The sequence below is a fragment of the Trachinotus anak genome, unplaced genomic scaffold (assembly GCF_046630095.1).
Source record: "Trachinotus anak isolate AG129_WGS33_773 ecotype Australia unplaced genomic scaffold, CSIRO_AGI_Tana_v1 ptg000014l, whole genome shotgun sequence".
In the NCBI taxonomy this organism is placed as follows: Eukaryota; Metazoa; Chordata; class Actinopteri; order Carangiformes; family Carangidae; genus Trachinotus; species Trachinotus anak.
The window spans coordinates 5,490,013-5,508,724 of NW_027273865.1; the positions used below are offsets into that span (position 1 = coordinate 5,490,013).

General features: G+C 40.3%; 1 protein-coding gene across 2 annotated transcripts in view; it reads right to left on the minus strand.

Moving 5' to 3' along the window:
• eml2 (EMAP like 2) overlaps positions 1-18,712 on the minus strand; it is a 37,819-nt gene that overhangs the window by 2,561 nt on the left and 16,546 nt on the right. Inside the window, exons 3-21 of one of the 2 annotated variants that reach the window (XM_071496425.1) lie at positions 18,587-18,704; positions 18,363-18,464; positions 9,229-9,257; positions 8,184-8,313; positions 7,617-7,766; positions 6,245-6,314; positions 5,351-5,461; positions 5,116-5,211; positions 4,782-4,916; positions 4,492-4,591; positions 3,950-4,104; positions 3,499-3,624; positions 3,117-3,248; positions 2,884-2,951; positions 1,965-2,053; positions 1,697-1,794; positions 1,322-1,409; positions 928-1,023; positions 342-472 (exon numbers count right to left, since the gene is read on the minus strand). In XM_071496425.1, the coding sequence (XP_071352526.1) occupies positions 342-472; positions 928-1,023; positions 1,322-1,409; positions 1,697-1,794; positions 1,965-2,053; positions 2,884-2,951; positions 3,117-3,248; positions 3,499-3,624; positions 3,950-4,104; positions 4,492-4,591; positions 4,782-4,916; positions 5,116-5,211; positions 5,351-5,461; positions 6,245-6,314; positions 7,617-7,766; positions 8,184-8,313; positions 9,229-9,257; positions 18,363-18,464; positions 18,587-18,704 (2,024 nt within the window). Of the gene's footprint in view, positions 1-341; positions 473-927; positions 1,024-1,321; positions 1,410-1,696; positions 1,795-1,964; positions 2,054-2,883; positions 2,952-3,116; positions 3,249-3,498; positions 3,625-3,949; positions 4,105-4,491; positions 4,592-4,781; positions 4,917-5,115; positions 5,212-5,350; positions 5,462-6,244; positions 6,315-7,616; positions 7,767-8,183; positions 8,314-9,228; positions 9,258-15,572; positions 15,714-18,362; positions 18,465-18,586; positions 18,705-18,712 lie in introns of those variants that run through there. The other variant, XM_071496426.1, reaches the window with a different exon arrangement.

Sequence of the window (18,712 nt, forward strand, 5' to 3'; positions counted from 1 at the left end):
AGCACAAAATAAACACCTGGTAGAAATTGGGAGTGTTATAGGTCTGGTGGTTATCCCACACTGAAAGCCTTGTGGTTGAGTGTTTTGTTATTTCTGCTGAGCTTTCATTGTGTTTTACAGTGTTCAATTACACGTAATCACAACACGGGCAGAGAGGAACGGTGTGGTTGCTCAACTCTGGAAGAGTGAGAGGATCAAATTCTTAGAACAGTTGAAGGGATGAGTTGTTGGAAAACTTCAGGACATAAATGTGTCAATGCAAAAGTCAAGTGTGCATACGAACACGCAGGCACTGATGCTGATGTGCTAACAGAGTGGAACTGTGAGTGGACATGACTGACCCTTGGCTGAGAGCAGGGGAAGGAGAACAAGTGCACTTTGCCAAAGTCATCAGCAGAGGCCAGCAGGGATCCGTCATGTGACCTGCACACGGCGTTGATGTCTGTGCCGTCTGCTCCATCTGGCCAAATTCCTGCGAGAGACAGACGGGGAGAGAGAGAGAGAGAGAGAGAGAGAGAGAGAGAGTGAGTGTTGGTGCGAGTGTGAGAAAGACAAACAGCCTGCAGCAAAATTCAAAACGCTGTGTAGTAGTTTGATCAACGCTCAATATTGACACTTCACCAACAGAACAAATTAAAACAGTAGACAAAACCGTCGTCCAAACTGCCATGGGCATGGACTCTCTTCAGCTTCGTAAACATTAAAAAGCCATTTAGAGCCATCACTGTGCATTTTCTTGATGCAGCTTTTTCTGCATTTTGCTTTCACTGCTAACTGCTCTTAGCATCTGACAACCAACCCCAAAGCACACAGTATATAAAACTACATGAATGTGATAATTCATCTGTTGACACTATGGCTCTCAGGTTCACAGGTTTCAGATGGTTATAAAAAAAAAAAAACCTCAAGTGAGTTTTATCGACCTACCGAAGGTACTGAAGGCCAGAGTGCAGGTGTAAGTGGCCCACTCCAGGTTGCGCAGGTTGTCCATGTTGGTCACATGTTTACCACTGGATGCCTCCCCTGAAAAAAACAAACAGAAATGTCTTTCACCACACTTTGATGTGTGCAACAAGTCAAAATGTCACGTTATAGACTTTGCCTTCCCTCTGTTGCTTTGACTACCACTGTCTTTTAATTGTCTGCCAAAGCACTTTGTAGAACCTGTTTTTAAAAGGTGCTATACAAATAAAGTTATTATTATTATTGTGATTGTTATTATTAATAAACATTTTATCTTTTTTTGGAACATGAGTGATGTGAGTAAAGTTAAAGGGAAAGCAATGAGTGAGTGTGAACAGAGACTGGAGAGGGGACCTACAGAAGAGGATCTCGTAGTCTCCTGAGTTGGTGACGAGGTACTGGCTGTCTGTGGACCAGTCCAGGTGGGTGACGAAGCTGGAGTGGCCCTGGGGAAGAAGGAGACCACACAGAGACCACAAGACATTTAGGAGAAAATGTGACTCAAATTTCTCAATGTAAAACTGTGACTTTAGAAGAGGAGGTCCTTTTATTTCATACTTTAAGTAAACTTAAACAATAAACAAAGCAGTTAATCTTTCAGCCACGGTTATGTAATAGAGTTGTACATAAGGAGAAAAAACTGCTGGTCCTGCTTTAAATAAATACTTTTTTTCTCAGACAGCCAAGATATGAATTGTGAAAGAGGGTGGTCATTTTAGGAAAGAAGACTCACAGTGCATTTCCCCACACGGCTGTACTTTCGGCCATTCTCCGTCACAGCATAGATGTAAACAAAGTTGTCATGGGAAGCAACAGCCAGGAAGTTACCATCTAATGGCACAAGGTTAACAGAGTTAGCAGAGATAACACAGTAGAGATAATACAGTCGATATGATACAGTAGAGATGATAGAGTAGAGATGATACAGTAGAGATGATACAGTAGAGATGATCATGTGTTTTATGGATTTGGGTCGGGAATGTGAACAGATAAAGGTTTACCTGGAGAGTACTTGACGTTGGAGATGATCTCATTGCCATCTGTGTGCATAGAAACAAGATCCCGGGTGTCAGTGTCCAGCACCAACCACCTGCAACACACACACACACACACACACACACACACACACACACACACACACACACACCAGAAATGTGTGAAAAAAGTCCATCACAAGTTCACAGAACCTGAATGACGTCTTTCAGTTGCTTGTTTTGTCCAACAAATGCTCCACAACTCAAACACATTTAGACCATATGAAGCAGTAAATCCTCACATTTGAAGAGATAAAAACAGTGAATGTTGTTGTGTAATCTTTGCTTAATAAATGACTAGCTAGTGTTCATTAATTTTGTGTTGATCTACAAATAATTTAACAAATTTATCTTTCTTTCTGCACTTCTTCATTTCTTTATTTGGATCCCCATTAGTCTTCCACACACAAATAGAACAAATAAAACAAACAATAATTTAAATGACACTATATCAATGAAACAGAAAAAGCTAAACAAGCTAAAACTGAAAATGAAAACCATTAATGTCTCTGTAATTTAATTATTATTTCTGATGTTTTTTAACAACTAATTTAATTAGGAAAAGTGTATAAATATGATAATGACTGGTATTTGAGTAGGTGCCTCAACTACATACAGTAAGTTGAAGTATTACTCGATCATAAAGTGAATTTAATATTACATACATAGTACCTCATTACTAATTTTTAAATCTTTAATTGATCAAAAGGAACAAACCACTGCGTCATAGACTGGAAATTCAAAGCTTCAAGACTATTGTTCTACGAAATGGATTAGTTCTCATCTTGTGTAAGAGTTGTTCCAGATGTTGTGAATGTTGTGTTAGTGTTTAGTTTCTGAAGTGTTACTGTGGGAACAAAATGTCACAGACAGCTGAGAGGCCAACCTTCCAGTCATGGTCCCCACTGCCAGAACAGCCCCGCTGGGATGGAAACCTGCAGACCTCCCTGGATCCTGAGGGGGGCGGAGCAGAGGGTCAGTTACTTTATCTAACTCATTACTCTTCTTATTAAAGACACAATTGACTCAGTGTCTTCTTTGATTAAATTATTGGTGACATTCAGGTCAAGTCAGTGCTTAACATCCTGATGTTAAATTCTTCATCCTACTCCTCCTCACATCAATGGTCTTGCTCCAGAGGGGCTGATGGGAGTTGGTGTCCCAGAGGTGAACCTGTTTGTCCTGGGAGCAGGTGACAAACTGCTCCATGGAGGGATGAACATCCAGCCCCCACAGCTCATCTGTGTGACCCTGTAACACATCACACGTCTGATTCAATAATAATAATGATCAGTTAGCATGTCTATTAGCATTTCCTAAAATATAATCCAAGACACAAGGCTTCGGCTTGGAAGAAAACAAGAGCGTGTTGGAGAAGACGTCGTACTGTACAAACAACTTTATATTGATGATATTTAGTGACATAAAAAGAATCACATCCTTGTGTGGTCTTGTTATACCAGAATAGGTAAATTGTGTGTGTGTGTGTGTGTGTGTGTACCTGTACAACAGGAGTTAATGTATCAGGGAAGGCAGCTCTGACGATGGCGTTCTTGGTGGTTCCAACAAACAGCTCTCCTGGTTTTCCTTCAGCCAAAGCCCGAACAGGACCAAACGACTCGCCCACCTGGACACAGACACACACACAGACACACACAGACAAACACAGACACACACAGACACACACAGACACACACAGACACACACACAGGCTGTGGGTAAAGGGGGACTTCGTCTCTCCTCAGGATTTATTTATTTATCTTTATTTAGTTTGCTAGATCCCCATTAGCCACTGCATTATAACAGTAGCTACTCTTCCTTGGCTCACATCAATTACTAGACAATGCTTCCCTTACATCAGATACATCAATACACATCAAACACATCCAAAAAATTCAGGATTATTCTGTCACTGTGCTGTTTATGTGCAGAGGACAGTTCAGCACTCTTACCTCCATCTCAGCCTGCTTCCTGTAGTCGTGGTCCCACAGCACCACCTTGCGGTCCTTCCCTCCTCCAGACACCATGGTGCCATCCTTTAGGACACAAATTGAGAAAATCCCGCCCTCGTGGGCCCCAGACACCACATGGCTGATGCGGTTACCACCTGTCAATGAAAAGACAAACAGAAGACACCTGTTGGATTCTTTTTATTTTCATATTTTTCAATATGTGAGAGAAGCAAATGAAAACTGATGATGAACCCAGAGAACATTTTCCACATGTGATTGAATTAATCACCTGCTCTACAAACAAAACTGTATTAAGCTAAGTAGCACGACATTTTTCAACTACCTTAAAGTTGTGATCCATAACTGACAAATTGGTTTTACAGGTAGATTTTCTAATATCCAGTCATGTTCTTACATGAACACCACCGCTGCATTAATGTTTTCACAGCACAGTAATCAGCCTGGCTTTGAGTGTTCAGACATTTAATCTCTCAGTGTCTTGAACAATGGGTTGGGCTCAGTGTGATAGATTCTGATTTTACCTTTGGCCCAGACGTAGATGTTTCCACCGGAGTCTCCTGTGATGGCATCTCCATTCTCAGCAAACGCCACACACAGCACATACTTTGGTTTCTCGTGTTTCTACAGAGAGAGAGGGAGGATACAATTTACTGTGAGGCTGCTGCAGACTAGACTGTGTTTGTTTCAGCTGGCTCTACTTAATAAAATAACAAGTCTCTTTCTCATCACAGTGAGGTTTATTAAGATTCACTGGAAGCAGGAGGATGTGTAATATTTGTGGAGCACAGAGCAGCTGTTATCGTTGCCAGACCTCAAACAGGCCCTGTCTCTTGGTCAGAGTGTTGCCCTCCATGGTCCAGAAATTGATGTGAGATTTTCCACAGGTGACGATCAGGTTGGCGTCCATGGGATGAAACACAGCGGCCAGTACGGAGTCGTTGGAGCACTGCAGAGACAGGAGGCATGAAGAAGTAAAAACATCAATTTCTACCAGATTCATGCTGGTAAGAATTTGTAATATTACAACCACTCTGGTGACCCATACTGTCTGGTAATTAGTCTCAAACCAGGAAGTGGGATCAATAATGATAAAGCTGTGTAAATAGGATGAGGCTCAGGTGATCAAAGGTCAAGGTTCAGGATACCTTAACATCGGCCAGTTGCTTCTCTTTCTGCCAGTTCCAGACCGACAGGATGTGATCGTTGGCATCGTCCACAGCGCAGAGGAAGGTGCCACCGTTCTGAGAAGAAGAGTAAGGAGTTACATCTTTCTAGAGATGTAATTATTAAAACTTGAACTCATTTGTAAATCACCAGTCAGTACTTGAATGAACTTTGCACAGTGTCACACCCTCAGTAAACAGACATGAACCTGCTTACCGACTTGGAGAAGGCTACGCATGTGACTGCTCTGTCAAACACTCCCATCCCGATCACATGGAGCGTGTTGAGACTCACAGAATCCCAAACACGGACATGAGGAGCCAGAAGCTGAGCAGAGAAGCAACAGAGAGCAAATCAGACAGAGAAATACTGAGTTAAACAAACTACAGTTTGTCATAGAAACAAAAAAGTCAATAAAATAATAATAATCATAATAATAATAATAATAATAATAATAAAATAAACTATTTACATAGCACTTTTCATACACAGAATGCAGCACAAAGTGCTTTGACAAATAGATAATAATAATAACAATAATAATAGAATAGAATAAAATAAACAACTCTAAGGGCTAACTAAAAGCTAAATTGAACAGGTACATTTTCAGTCATTGTTTAAAAATTTTAAACATTTAGAACATTTAGAAGCTCTGCTGTAGAGGATCTTAGGGCTTGTGGAGGGAAATAGACTTGACAGACTTGTTACTTCCATTTTATTCTGCTTTAGGTTTCCAAGCCTGGGAGAAAGTGTATCTCTTTTGGCTTTGGGGCCAACCAATAGTATTTCTGTTTTATCCTCGTTCAGCTTTAAAATTATTGTTCATCCATTAAGTGTTTGCAGACAGGCAAAAAAAAGTCAATTAAAAAAAAAAAAAAAGAATTTTAAGATCTTTTTGTCTGTCTTTAAAATAATCTTTCTGCTGTGCAAGATTATCTCCTAGACACGAAGAGTTTTATTAGAAATTTAACTGCAAGAAAAAAATCATTTGCTATCAATTTTTTTTATAAATTAACCATTAAATAAACCATTAAAGCTTTAATACAATTTAAACTGCCCATATTAACAGTGGATAAAACTCGGTTGGAGGAAGTGTGGTTTTCACTGTACCTTTCCATCTTTAGAGTTTCCAGCCACTTGCCCCGTTGCTATGGTTACCATGTCAGGGTGCACACTCAGGCTAAGAAGAGAAAACATCAATTATTACTTCATTTTCATTTTCTCCCTCTCGTCTCAGGCTTTTATGGTAAAAAGGTGTAAAAACCCAGAGGAGCTGATTCAGATTCAAGCTCAATGCAAGTGAAGGCATCACTGTGAAAATGGAAACACTGCATGTCATATCAGGGAATTGATGTTTAAAATAGGAAACCTCAAATGTGTTTTTTAAACACACATTACATCATTAAATGAGCTCTGTGAATATTAATATTAATATAAAATGACTTGAAATATGATGTTTCTTCCACAGCGGCTCATATTGTCTTCCTCGTTCTGTTTCTAAACTAAAAACACAACATAGAAATCTGCAGTAGTTAACACAGGATTCTTTTCACAGCCAGAAGAAGAGGAGGACTCAGTGTGACGGCGTGGGAGAGGAGCCCACAATTGTTTCCCTGTAGAGATGAGTGGCTTTCCCAGCATGCCCTGGGGGGATTCAGTTTGTTTACATCCCAGTGGCTCCAGTCACAGAGCTGGTTCAGGATGTCATTAAGTAAACCAGAGCTCACATTAGTGATAAACACAGTCATCTTCATGAAGCTGTAAACGGCGTGTCAAAAACAAGAAGCTGAGACTGAGTGACTGACTGTCTGAGTGTTTGTGTTGGTGAGGAAGCTTCTGATGAACCTGCAAGCTGTGAAACATCTGAGCTTCAGGTTTGATGGAATAACACAAGTGTTGTGTATGAAATCATTCAGTAGATGGATGCAAGAGAATTTCATGAAGCATTTGAATGTATAAACATCTTGTTGAAAAGCCACATCATGAGAATCTGTTTAAAGAAATGTGCTGCACGCGCACACACACACACACACACACACACACACACACAGGACGTGGAGCTCATAGCTGGTACATGCACATACTAACCCAGGTATATGGGAGAAGCCTGGTTACACAGGAAATTAAATAGCATGTTTACATGTACTGTTACAGTACATAAGCAAATAAAGGCAGCATGTACCAATATATATGTAGTTGGGCTGAATAATATACAAAAAAATCTATATTATTATTATTATTATTATTATTATAATAATAAGCTATTATTGAGACACTGCGATATGAGTCACAATTTCACTTGGAACACACGCATTTAATTTTCACTGAAAAAATTATAAAAATGATGATGATGCTCCTGTGATTTGGATATTGCACTTGGCCATTTTGATAACATTTTGATTAATTGTTTAGTCATAATATGTAGCAATATATATATATATATATTTATATAAATAAATAAATAAAAGACTTCTCTTCTCACCATTTGACATCATCGTTGTGGCCCAGGTAGTGTCTCTGCTGCTGCTCCTCAGTGTTGTACAGAACCACCACAGAGGCGTTGAAGTAGACGATCTCTCCTGTGGGCAGCAGGTAGAGGTTGGAGCGGCAGTCACGACCGCGGTAGCCGTACCTGCATCACGCTTAAGTTAAGGAACAAGAAAAGAACAGCAAGCAAGAACACACAATATTCTTATTTTGAGGTTTACTTGCTTTACTTTGCTTTTTACCCAAATGACTGAAGTTTATTCTCCTCGTGCAGTTTCTAGGTTAACAACAATAAAAAGCCATTAGTGCTACTTAAGGTTCAGAGCTGCATCTCTCTGAAAACAGACTTTACAAAACAGTTCTAGTGGAAAAATAAGAAAATTAAAGATTCTTCTTTTACATTTTAAAATGAGTTCAGCAGCTTCTCAGGTTTTTTAAAAAAATTATCCAATCATTGATTAATCAATTGATTTCCATTGCTCATTCATTATTTCACTAAATCCACAATTCATTCTCTCAGTCCTGCTCCATCACAGACACAGTTTCTCAGTTTGAAGGATACACCCACTGCAGCTTGAGCTTGCGGTCAGGGAGCGCCACCTTGTGGTCGAGGCTGTAGCTCTCCCTCTGCTGGTCGGGGATGTGCATGGTGACGGGACGACCTCGGAGGAACATCCTCACGTAGCCGTCCTCTGGAGGGAGGAAAAAAAAAAAAAAACAGAGATGGAAGTTCAGCAGAGAGAAATGAGCCGAGCAACACAACTCAAGATTCAGAGACAAGTGGAAAAGACAGAACAAGGAGGTGACAGTAAACGTGTCTCTCAAGAAAATGACAGAACTGTAGTAATTGAAGGTGACACAGACTTGACTTCCATCCACTTTTATCTACACCTGTGGCTTTGTGCTGAGATTAAAATCCAAACAGTAGACAAGAGGGCCCTTTTTGAGAATCACTAGGTGGAGTTGATGAGAAAGGCTAAAGGAACAATGTCTGCTCCAAAAACCTAATATTGAAAACTCATGATCGTCACAGATTAATAATATCCACAGTGTAAACAGTGCTGACATCCTGCCAGTTTTACAGGCTACACCCAAAGAGATACTGTGCTTTGTGAGCTTTCCCTTTAAACTCTGACATCTGCTCGTTTTCTTGAAAATCGCTTGTTACCATTCCCCCGTGAAACCAAGCAGAAAAGAGAGGACACAGGAAAACCTTTGTTAGTTTTAATGATCAGATAATCCATCCCTCACTAACCTTAAATCAATAAGGGTGGTTTAGATAAGCAGCTGCAGATTTTTGTGCTTCTTTAGTAGAAGAGTCCCCAATTAATAATAAGACGCCTCTGTTAAAGAGGGATCTTCAGTGTTTCTAATGGATGCTCAATATTTCTAATAAAAAATATCGAAAGGTTGAAAATGTCAATAAAAATCCTTCCACAGTGCTTGAATGACTCCTGAAGGTTAATCCAGTCGCTCACATCAGAGACTCTTTTCAGCAAATTTAGGTGTGATAGTAATTTGAGGGTGAGACATAATAACTAATGGAGTGTTAAATGAGACACACAGAGACGTAAGAGAGAGCAGCAGTGGGGTAAAAACCTTCTTACCTGCATTGAAGGTGCATTCTTTGGATTTGCTGAAAACAGAAAAAAAGGAAAATGAATAAAATGTCTCCAGTGAAGTTTGATCTGCAGCAGATGATGATTATGGCTCTGTCATCCATAATGGAAAAAAAACATGATGTTAACAGCACCAGCAAGAACATCAAACAATACACACAGTATACATCAGTATTCAGCAAAGCTCCTGGGACTTTGTTCCATAACATCAGGTCTTCCTATAAGACTCTGAATTATTTATTCTTCGTTCTACATGCTGCAACCAGCACCGCACAGTTTCACAGCTACTGAACAATAGTCTGTGAGAGAGGTGCACGGTTCAGTCAGCAGGAACACACAGGCCCTGCATCATACTGTATAATCAAAGGCCTGGAAACCAGCTCTTATCCTCCTGCAATTCTTGTTGGGGATGTCGTACTCTGGGGGCAGGATTAAGGCCTCTGCTACCCAGACATATTCAAATGTTCAATATGCACCGAACTCGTGGAATTGAACAGTAACACGATGCCGATCAGTTAATTTTCACATAAGGAGGAATAACCATCAGGTGACATTTCCAGTGATGAACAGTGTGAAACATTTGACTGTGGGAGGAGAAAACGTTCACATCTTTAAATGCTGTGAGCATCATTTCCCCAGGCCATGGAAACAACAGTTATTAGAGGCACCGAAGAAATTAGACCATGATTCTGATGCATGTCATTTTACAGGTCTGCAGTCTGGTGGGTGGTAATTTGATTAATTTCAACTCAGTCACACTGATCAACTTCACTCATCCTCTGCAGTGCAAATAAACAAGGGCAGCATCTTCAGGCTATTTAGTATATTTTGAGGTAATTTCCTGCATCAAAATAAAGTTTTGAAGTGTTTATTACCCCTGATGGCATCGTGCTAACATAGTGCATCTATCCCCCCTTTCTCCCAGCAGTCTACACACACTGTGTAGTATGTGCTGTGATAATGATGTGGCAACACAATTCACGCAGTGCGAGAATCACTAATGTTACCAGATGTCATACAGAAAAGTTAAATGTATCTACAAGTACTTTAAATTTAAAATGACCAGTGAATCAGCCACTTTGCCAAAGTGCATTATTTGACCTGTCGCTCACAACCTGCAGCTGCCTCATGAGTTTGCAGCTGTTCCTGAATCAGCCGTCTGTCCACCATTCAGAACTGCCCGCTGAACATTTCAGTGCACGCTGACCACTCAACCCAACCTGTCAGGATGCTGTCAACCAATCAGATTATCAGGATGCTGAAGTGCTGCCTCAGCTGACAGGTGGATGTCACCATGGCAACAGCAGTAAAAGTAAGGCTTGATAAGATAGCACAATTAGGGCTTGTCTCGTCCTTGCTCAGCAACAGGAGAGTGTGGAAAGATGTGTTTGACTTTCCTGTGTGTTTCTGTAGAAGCAGAGGAGGGGTGGAGAGAAAACACATCAGCAGCAGGGTGTACACTCTTCTTCTACAACTACAGGCAGAGCAAGAGACCCGTGTCTGTTCTGCTGTGACCTGATGTCTCTCAGGTGGACTGGTTCTAAAATCTAAAACAAATAGAAACACTGACAAAGAGAAAAAAAACCCACAAGATGCAACAAGTTTTTCCTTGTATCAAGAAAAATGTCACTGTCAGGACCAGAACTGCTTCTCTTCAGTCAGTGCACCATCACAACAATATAAGAAAAGCAAACGTTTCTACTCAAGAAACAGTGACCCCACTGCAATGACATAAACTGAGGAGAGATACAAGAGAGGAGAGCCAGTAAACTGTTTCAAATTCATAGGTATTTTTGGGAGTTTGGATGCATGTGTGTGATGGATGCAACAAAACTATCCTCAATTAGATAAAGACAAGACTGAGATATTGTAATAGTGTTTGGGAGCATAGAAGACAGAATATTGCAACTTGGCATCTACCTGGAGTCTAGAGCAGTAAAGACTTCAACCCATGGTAAAATCTCGGTGTAATCGTGGATGGGGATCTTAGGTTTAATGATCACATCAAAGCTGCAGCCAGTCTGCTGCTCAATGTTTGAACCTGCTCCCAGTAGATATCAAATCTGCCCAAACTGTAACTGGCTTTAAAAAGAAGCTAAAAACTGCTCTGTTCTCCACTGGCTTCTTTTAATCATTTAATCTTTTAGTCATTTAACCTTGCACTCTAATTAAACATTATCTGTTTTATTAGCTGTGTTTTCATACTTTGATTATGCTTTTTACTGGTATTTTTTATGCTTCTTTTATGTCTGTGAAGCATAATGAATGACCTCTGTATGATAATGTGCTATACAAATAAATTTCCCTTGCCTTGCCGTGGATGAAAACAAAATACGTTTTCATACGTTCTCAAACAAAAAAAAAAAAAATCAGCTTCACATTAACAAGGAAGGAAAAGCATTCCACACTTTTATTAGACCTCTAATTATATACAATGGGTTTTGGGTTTTTGTTTGTTACCAAGAAAATTCCACAGGATGCCTTCGAGAACAGGGATGAGCCATGTGTGTGTCCACTGATCCTGACATTTGTTTAACAGGGAGGTAACAGGGCCAGGCAGGTTAGCCACAATAACTTTAAACAGACCAACAAGAGACACTGGTAAAAAGAAATGAGATCACAGTGTGTGTGTTTCAACATAATATGAATCATCTGAGGAGGATGAAAAGACCACGGAGTGAGCAGGACCTGGCCGGTGTCTGTTGTGTCTCTGGGCAGCTGGAGGCGACCACGCAGGGTGTCGGCTCTAAAACGACCACATAAAGGCCTGTTTGTCTCTTTAACTGTGTGTGTGTGTGTGTGTGTGTGTGTGTGTGTGTGTGTGTGTGTGTGTGTGTGTGGTCTGCCAGGAAGATGAGGCGTGGCCTGGTTCTAGCCAATGAGAGAACAAGATTGATCCAGAGCCAGTAATTAGTGCATGGCATGCTGGGTAACTGGCAGCCGGACAGGGCAAATAACTGTGGATCTAAAACCCATGTGGCTGCAGTCCTAGTCACCAGGCTTCCAGGGAGAGGGAGCGCACAAACAGACCACTCATTAACATGGAGTGCTGAGTGTATTGTTGGCATTTTGTGCCTGACAACACTCTGAAAACACAATGGGCTCCTGTAAAAACCAGAGGGAACTAATGAGCAGCAAAGACCTGTCAGGGTTCCTCTGTGAGATCCTGCCTCATTCAGGCTCTTTGTGGAGAGCTGCCTTCAATTTCAAGCTCAAGCAAAAGGTCATTTCTAATTAAAGATGGAGATAAAATAAAACGTAGAATAATCATTTTCACCTTTGGAGAGACCAACTTTGGAAAAACATAACCATGATTATATTTTTAAGGAGCGGTTGTTCCCACTATTTGCTTGTCTAGAAAGATTTTCTCGAAGTGACCAATAATAAATCTGGACAATTTCTGGTACAGAGCCTCGATGGATATTCAGTAGGTTCATCACAAATTAAGGATGTATGATGTTTGGTGAAGCTACAACTTGGTCACTGCTTTGTTTTTGGGGAAGGAGGGGAGGGATGGGGAACATGAAGATGTCAGTGGGCTGTTGTGTTTGTGGGTTCAACCATTAGTGATTGCTGATTATTGTACACTGATTATTGTGAAATAAAAATAAATGAAAAAAAAGATGAAGATATTTGCATGAGCCACAGCAGTGGGCAGAGAGCTCTGCAGGTACAGCTCTGCAGGTGATTAAATCAGCCTTTGACCAACAGATAAAGCAACTTAAAAAAAAACAAAAAAAAAACAAAACACAGCAGCTGTTGAGCAGCACTGTTTGAGAGGTGTCACAGCTCTGATCAAATACAAACTCCAGCTGCTCACTGTCCTTCTCTAAACCACTGACTCCTGGCTGGTGTCGACACTGACTGTCAGAGCGCCTGCAGGAAGATTAAAGAAAAGAAGTCATGAATCCTCTATGTGTGGTTTATCATCTTTTGAATGTGTCTGCCTGGTTAAAAGATCATTTTAGTGCCCTGTGCTCGTGATAGGGTCACATTATGCTCATATTATAATGACTGACTCTTTTTTTTTTTTTTCATATAAATGCTGGTTAGTTGGTCAAATATTTACACTTATTTACACAGTATTTTATAGATTTTTTTTAGCCTGTCGATTTTATCCAAACTCACACTGGATGCACAAATAAATGTATCTCACATGACACGATTTGATTAAAAGAGATTCCTCGTCTTTGTGTTTCATAAGAGGTGAGTCTTAGGAAAGTGCTTCATCCAGCTGGGAGAGACTTCAGCGCTCACAGTGATGTGGGCAGAGAGGAGATGGATGCTGTGGTCTGAGTGATGGGCCAAAGACCCCTGAACTGCGGGAGTGGTGGGAACAGTCAATTTCCTGGTCCATTATGACTGAAGTACTGCAGTGGCTCAGTTAATGGACACAAGCACATCTGATCATCTTCACTCAACTCATACAAAAAAATACACAAAGAGACTGAACTTACATCAGACTAATCCACTCCACATTACTGTGACAACAGACATCAGACAAAATATACAAGAGAGAAGGAGAGAGAGAGAGAGAGAAAGGGAACGAAGGAATGAGGAGGGAGGTTGATTTGACAAAAGGAAAAGATCTCAATCTTTTCAACATGGTGCAGATTGTTTCATCTTTTCCTTTGTCAGAATTTGCATGGTTTCAATCAGCCTGAGGGAAAGTTGTTTATTCTAGTTGTTAAAGCTTGGTAACTTTACAAAGGTTACACTGCGGCCACAATTGTAAGTTTCCATATAAGAATGCTTTCCAGTTTAAAAACAATATGCATAAGATCTTTGCGTCGTGCAACAAAGACTTCTGTCCCCAAACACAGAAACAAAAGGAGACAGACAGAGTGAACATGATAGAAATCTTTTCCCTATTCCTTGTGTTTGCATAAATTTAAACCTGTAATGTTGAACTCAACCTCATACAATGACCTAAGATTTAAAGGATTGAATATTAGATGAAATCTAGTCATAGTGAGGTTTATGAAGCTGGTTTTAGTGTGACATGCTTCTTTGTAACCAGAGACGTGGTCAATATGTTTGCTGCATGTTAAGCAGGAGGTCCGATCAATGTTATCAGTGTTTCCTCTGCTGAGCTGAAGTGCTAATCGTAACATCAGCCCCACGGTTGCTTCAGCAGCCGCTCTGTACACGGTGTTCGTAAAGAAACCATCTTTGCAGCATTTTGCATAGACTCTAAGTTACAAGCTGCTCCACATGTTCAAGAAATGAATTTTTCAGAATGTCTTTGTAAAACTGTCATGTTGATGTTAGTCGAGGTACACAATGTGCCGTCGTTTGTGTAATATTCTCACTGTCGTCAGTCTGTCCGTGTGACCGGTCATCTGTCACCTCACATTCACTCATCACATCCATGTGTGTGTTTCATAACTGAACTCAAATGCCACATGTTTGTTTGTTCCCCCCATCATCACAAGCCCAAAGAGAAAAGAGCCACTGATGACACATAAAGGACAAAAAATCCTTCAACATGAGTGTGACGTGATGAGAGACGACTTCTTTAAGAGACACACTTCAGGAGAAACACATTTTGAAAACACTTCATTATTGTTTCCATAAAAGCCAGATGTTATTTTTTTAAAGCAGACTAACTGCAGCTGATCACACAAAGCCTTTCTAAAAACTTTCAGTCCAACTGCATTTTTCTTCCTCGTTAGAACTGCACGGTTCAATTACGACTAATTCTTCTCATCACGCAGTATTTTGTGTTTTCATCATACCTGATTCCTGCCAGTTAATCTGTGGTCCACAAACACAAATGACTCTGTTTTCTGTTGTATTCACATTACTGTGCTGCAGCCCCTCCCCACAGCCACACACAGCCCCGCAGACAGGGAAACCTACTGCATCAAACGGTTTGCGTGACAACAGAGTTTCATAAAACAGCACAACTTCCTCAGGCGGTTGCCAGGACCCAAGCCACTGACTGCTGACTTTGTTTAGAGCAAAAATAACCAAACACCTTAATGCATCTTACCAACCAAACCACAATCTATCTATATATTACCTATAATCTATTCAAATATTTGTTAAACAACAAATGAGAGTCCAGCTGGGTGTGAAACAAAAAAGCAGTTTTTCTGAAAATCATCCAGTTGACTTTAAACGCTGCTTATACCTTTAGAAAGCTGCTGTTACCATCTGGTCATCAAAGACTACACAGTTTCCCTCACAAAATACAAATATTTACTTCACTGTTCTACTTTTTTTTGCTATGAATGACTAAGAGCATAAAAGTTTTACCCATAAATCCCCTCTGCTTACAGTCTCCCGCTCTCTAATCATTGATTGTCGACTGTAAAGGAACTATTTACCTGGAGGATCTCTTCATGTCTGCAGGCTTTCCGTTACAGTAACAGTCAGCAGTGTTGAGCAGTCAGAGCGCCTTCTGTCCTGTCCGACAGCCACAGCAACACACCAACTTCCTCCTTCACTCAGCAAACTTTTAGCTCTGCCTGAGGAGGCCCCCCTGTCCAATCAAAACGCACTTCCTGACCGTGCAGACCCACCCCCTCTGCCTGGTAACCACACCCCCCTCTCCCTCCTCCCCTTTTACCATGGACTGCTGGAAATGTGATCCATCAGCAGAAAGACAGGAGAGAGAGGGAGAGAGAGGGAGAAAGGAAAGGAAAGGAAAGGAAAGGAAAGGAAAGGAAAGGAAAGGAAAGGAAAGGAACAACAGAGGTAAGAAAAACTGGGAAAAGGTGTGTGTGCTGTGAGAAGAAACAGAAGAGAACAACAGTGTGGAGGATGAAAAGTTAAAGATGGATTTAGAAGGTAGACAGGATGCAATGAAAGACCAGCATGTCGTGTTCACTTGGCTGTGACACGTGGATACTTCACTGTCCATCAGGATCACAGCTGTGGCATCGCAAAGACCAACAGCCCGTTAACTGTTAAACATAATGCACAATGACATCTGAGAGTTACTGCAGGCCAACAGGAAGTGCTGACTGTGGACGTGAGACAGCCACACATGATGAAGATGAAGATGATGATGACGACATCCACCTGTGTCCTGTCACACAGTCTGAATAATTCAAACATCCTGAGTGCGCTTTTAACTTTGGAAACTCTGAACCATGAGCTCTCAGAGCAGCAGCAGCTCCCACACTGACGCATGTTAAAGTGAAATACTTTCATCATAATCAGGTACACATGCTGATTAGGGGGAGAGGCAGCTGTTCCTCTTGCCCTTTCCCTTTTATTCATTTAGCACCATACTGGAGACAGTATATTTTTTCTGTCCGAGGATTTCTGCCTTTGTCCACCATTTTAAAGGTGGACACTGGGTCAGCATAACACCAAACAAAGCCATTGCCTTTTTGGTAAGGTGTGAAAAAAAAACAAAACAACTCTTTACTGCTTTGCATGGCCAAACACCCCAATATATTGCTGACTTCCTCTCCCTTATATAACAAATCAGGCTCTTAGGTCTACTCACCACAAATCACTGGCCGTCCCTCGAACCTGCTATAAGACCCGAGGTGACTGCTTTTCAGGCCATGGCACCTAAATTATGAATTGCTCTCCCCCTGTCCTTTAATGGCCTCAGACTCCTGTGACTTCTTTTTGAAGCAGCTGAAAACATTTTTATTCAGACAGGCTTTTGGCGAGTCTGCCTTTGTACCTCCTTCTTTTTATTACAGTGCTCTTTATTTATTTTTTATTGCCCTATTTATTGAACCTGTGTACTTTTTTATTAATATATACCGTATTTTCCGGACTATAAGGCGCACTTAAAAGCCTTTAATTTTCTCAAAAAACGACAGTGCGCCTTATAATCCGGAGCGCCTTATATATGGATTAATTCTGGTTGTGCTTACTGACCTCGAAGTGATCTTGTGTGGTACACGGCGCTCACGGCGCTCTGTCAAAATGTTTTAGTACGACTTTGGTAAACTGCAAAGCCGCACCGCTTGCAGGAGCGTTGTGGAGTAATACATACTGTGCTTCACCATAATATTACAGTGTGTGTGTATAAGGACCTATAAGGAGTTATTGTGAATACGCTAACGTTTGATTTAGCGGTATCAGACTGTGTTTTTTTTACATGTTACAACTGAACAAGGTTGGGAGTTATTGTGAATACGCTCATTAACATTTGAACAATGTTGAGAGTTATTGTGAACGCGTTTAATAAAGTTTGACTGACTTATCTGACTGTTTTGTTTCGCTTAATGCGCCTTATAGTCTGGTGCGCTTTATATATGAAAAAAGTTCGAAAATAGACCGTTCATTGACAGTGCGCCTTATAATCCAGTGCGCCCTATAGTGCGGAAAATACGGTATTCATAAATATATTTATCTGTGAAGGGTGCTATGTAAATAAACTTTACTTACTTAAGATGCAGAAAACACTGTGCATTTATTTCAGTTAAAGTAACAGAGCAGCTTTCAAATGACTGAAAAACCTTTTTAGCAACAGTGAGATGATGATGGTTAAAAAGACTTAAGTCACTGTGATAAGTTAATATCTATATCTATATCTATATATCTATATATATATATATATATATATATATATATATATATATATATATATATATATATATATATATATATATATATATATTTATATATTATATATACACACACACACACACACACACACATATATATATATATATATATATATATATATATATATATATATATATATATATATATATATATATATATATATATATATATATAAAAATCATAACATATATAATCACTCAAGCACAGAACTTTAAAAATACATGTGACAGCCATAATCAGGGTCATTAACAAAGTTTTTCTTTCTGCCACTGATCAAACTGACACAGAGAGGTAAGACAGCTCATTACAACAATCTACAGTGACCCAGTGAGCTTCTCCAGAACCAGTGACCCACAGTACACAAACATGGAGCTTGTTAGAAAGGATTTCATGGCATCATTAGATACAGTTATATTTCCTCTGTTACTGGACATCGGTCTTTGTGCAAAATACAACCAGTGAGTATTTTATTTATTTATTGAGTAATGAAAATGTGCCAGGTATTAGGAGCTGTTCACAGATTTAGAAATACAGTGAATAATTTATATGAGCTGCACCATCCAGCAGGAGAAATGTGTTACCTTTTACCACCGGATGAGCTGCTGGAGGAGGTGGTTCGACTCCGACTCTCTGCTCCCATCTCTCTCCTCACCAGAGTGAGACGCTCTGTGGACATACTCTTCCTAAAGGAGGAGAGGAGAGGAGAGCCTTTAGCCATCACATCTCCCCAATTCAAGTCAAGTGTAAATGCAAGAATAATAAGAACCTATGTGAGTATACACAAATTCTCCTTTCTTAAGTTTACCTCTTAATGGACTGCAGCACTTCTTTCTTAGGAGATGAAGGGGAGGAAAGGAGGCGTTTCTGTTGAACATAGCCATTACTGAGAGGTCTGGAGGGAAGAGCCTGCAGAAGCTGACGCACTGAAACA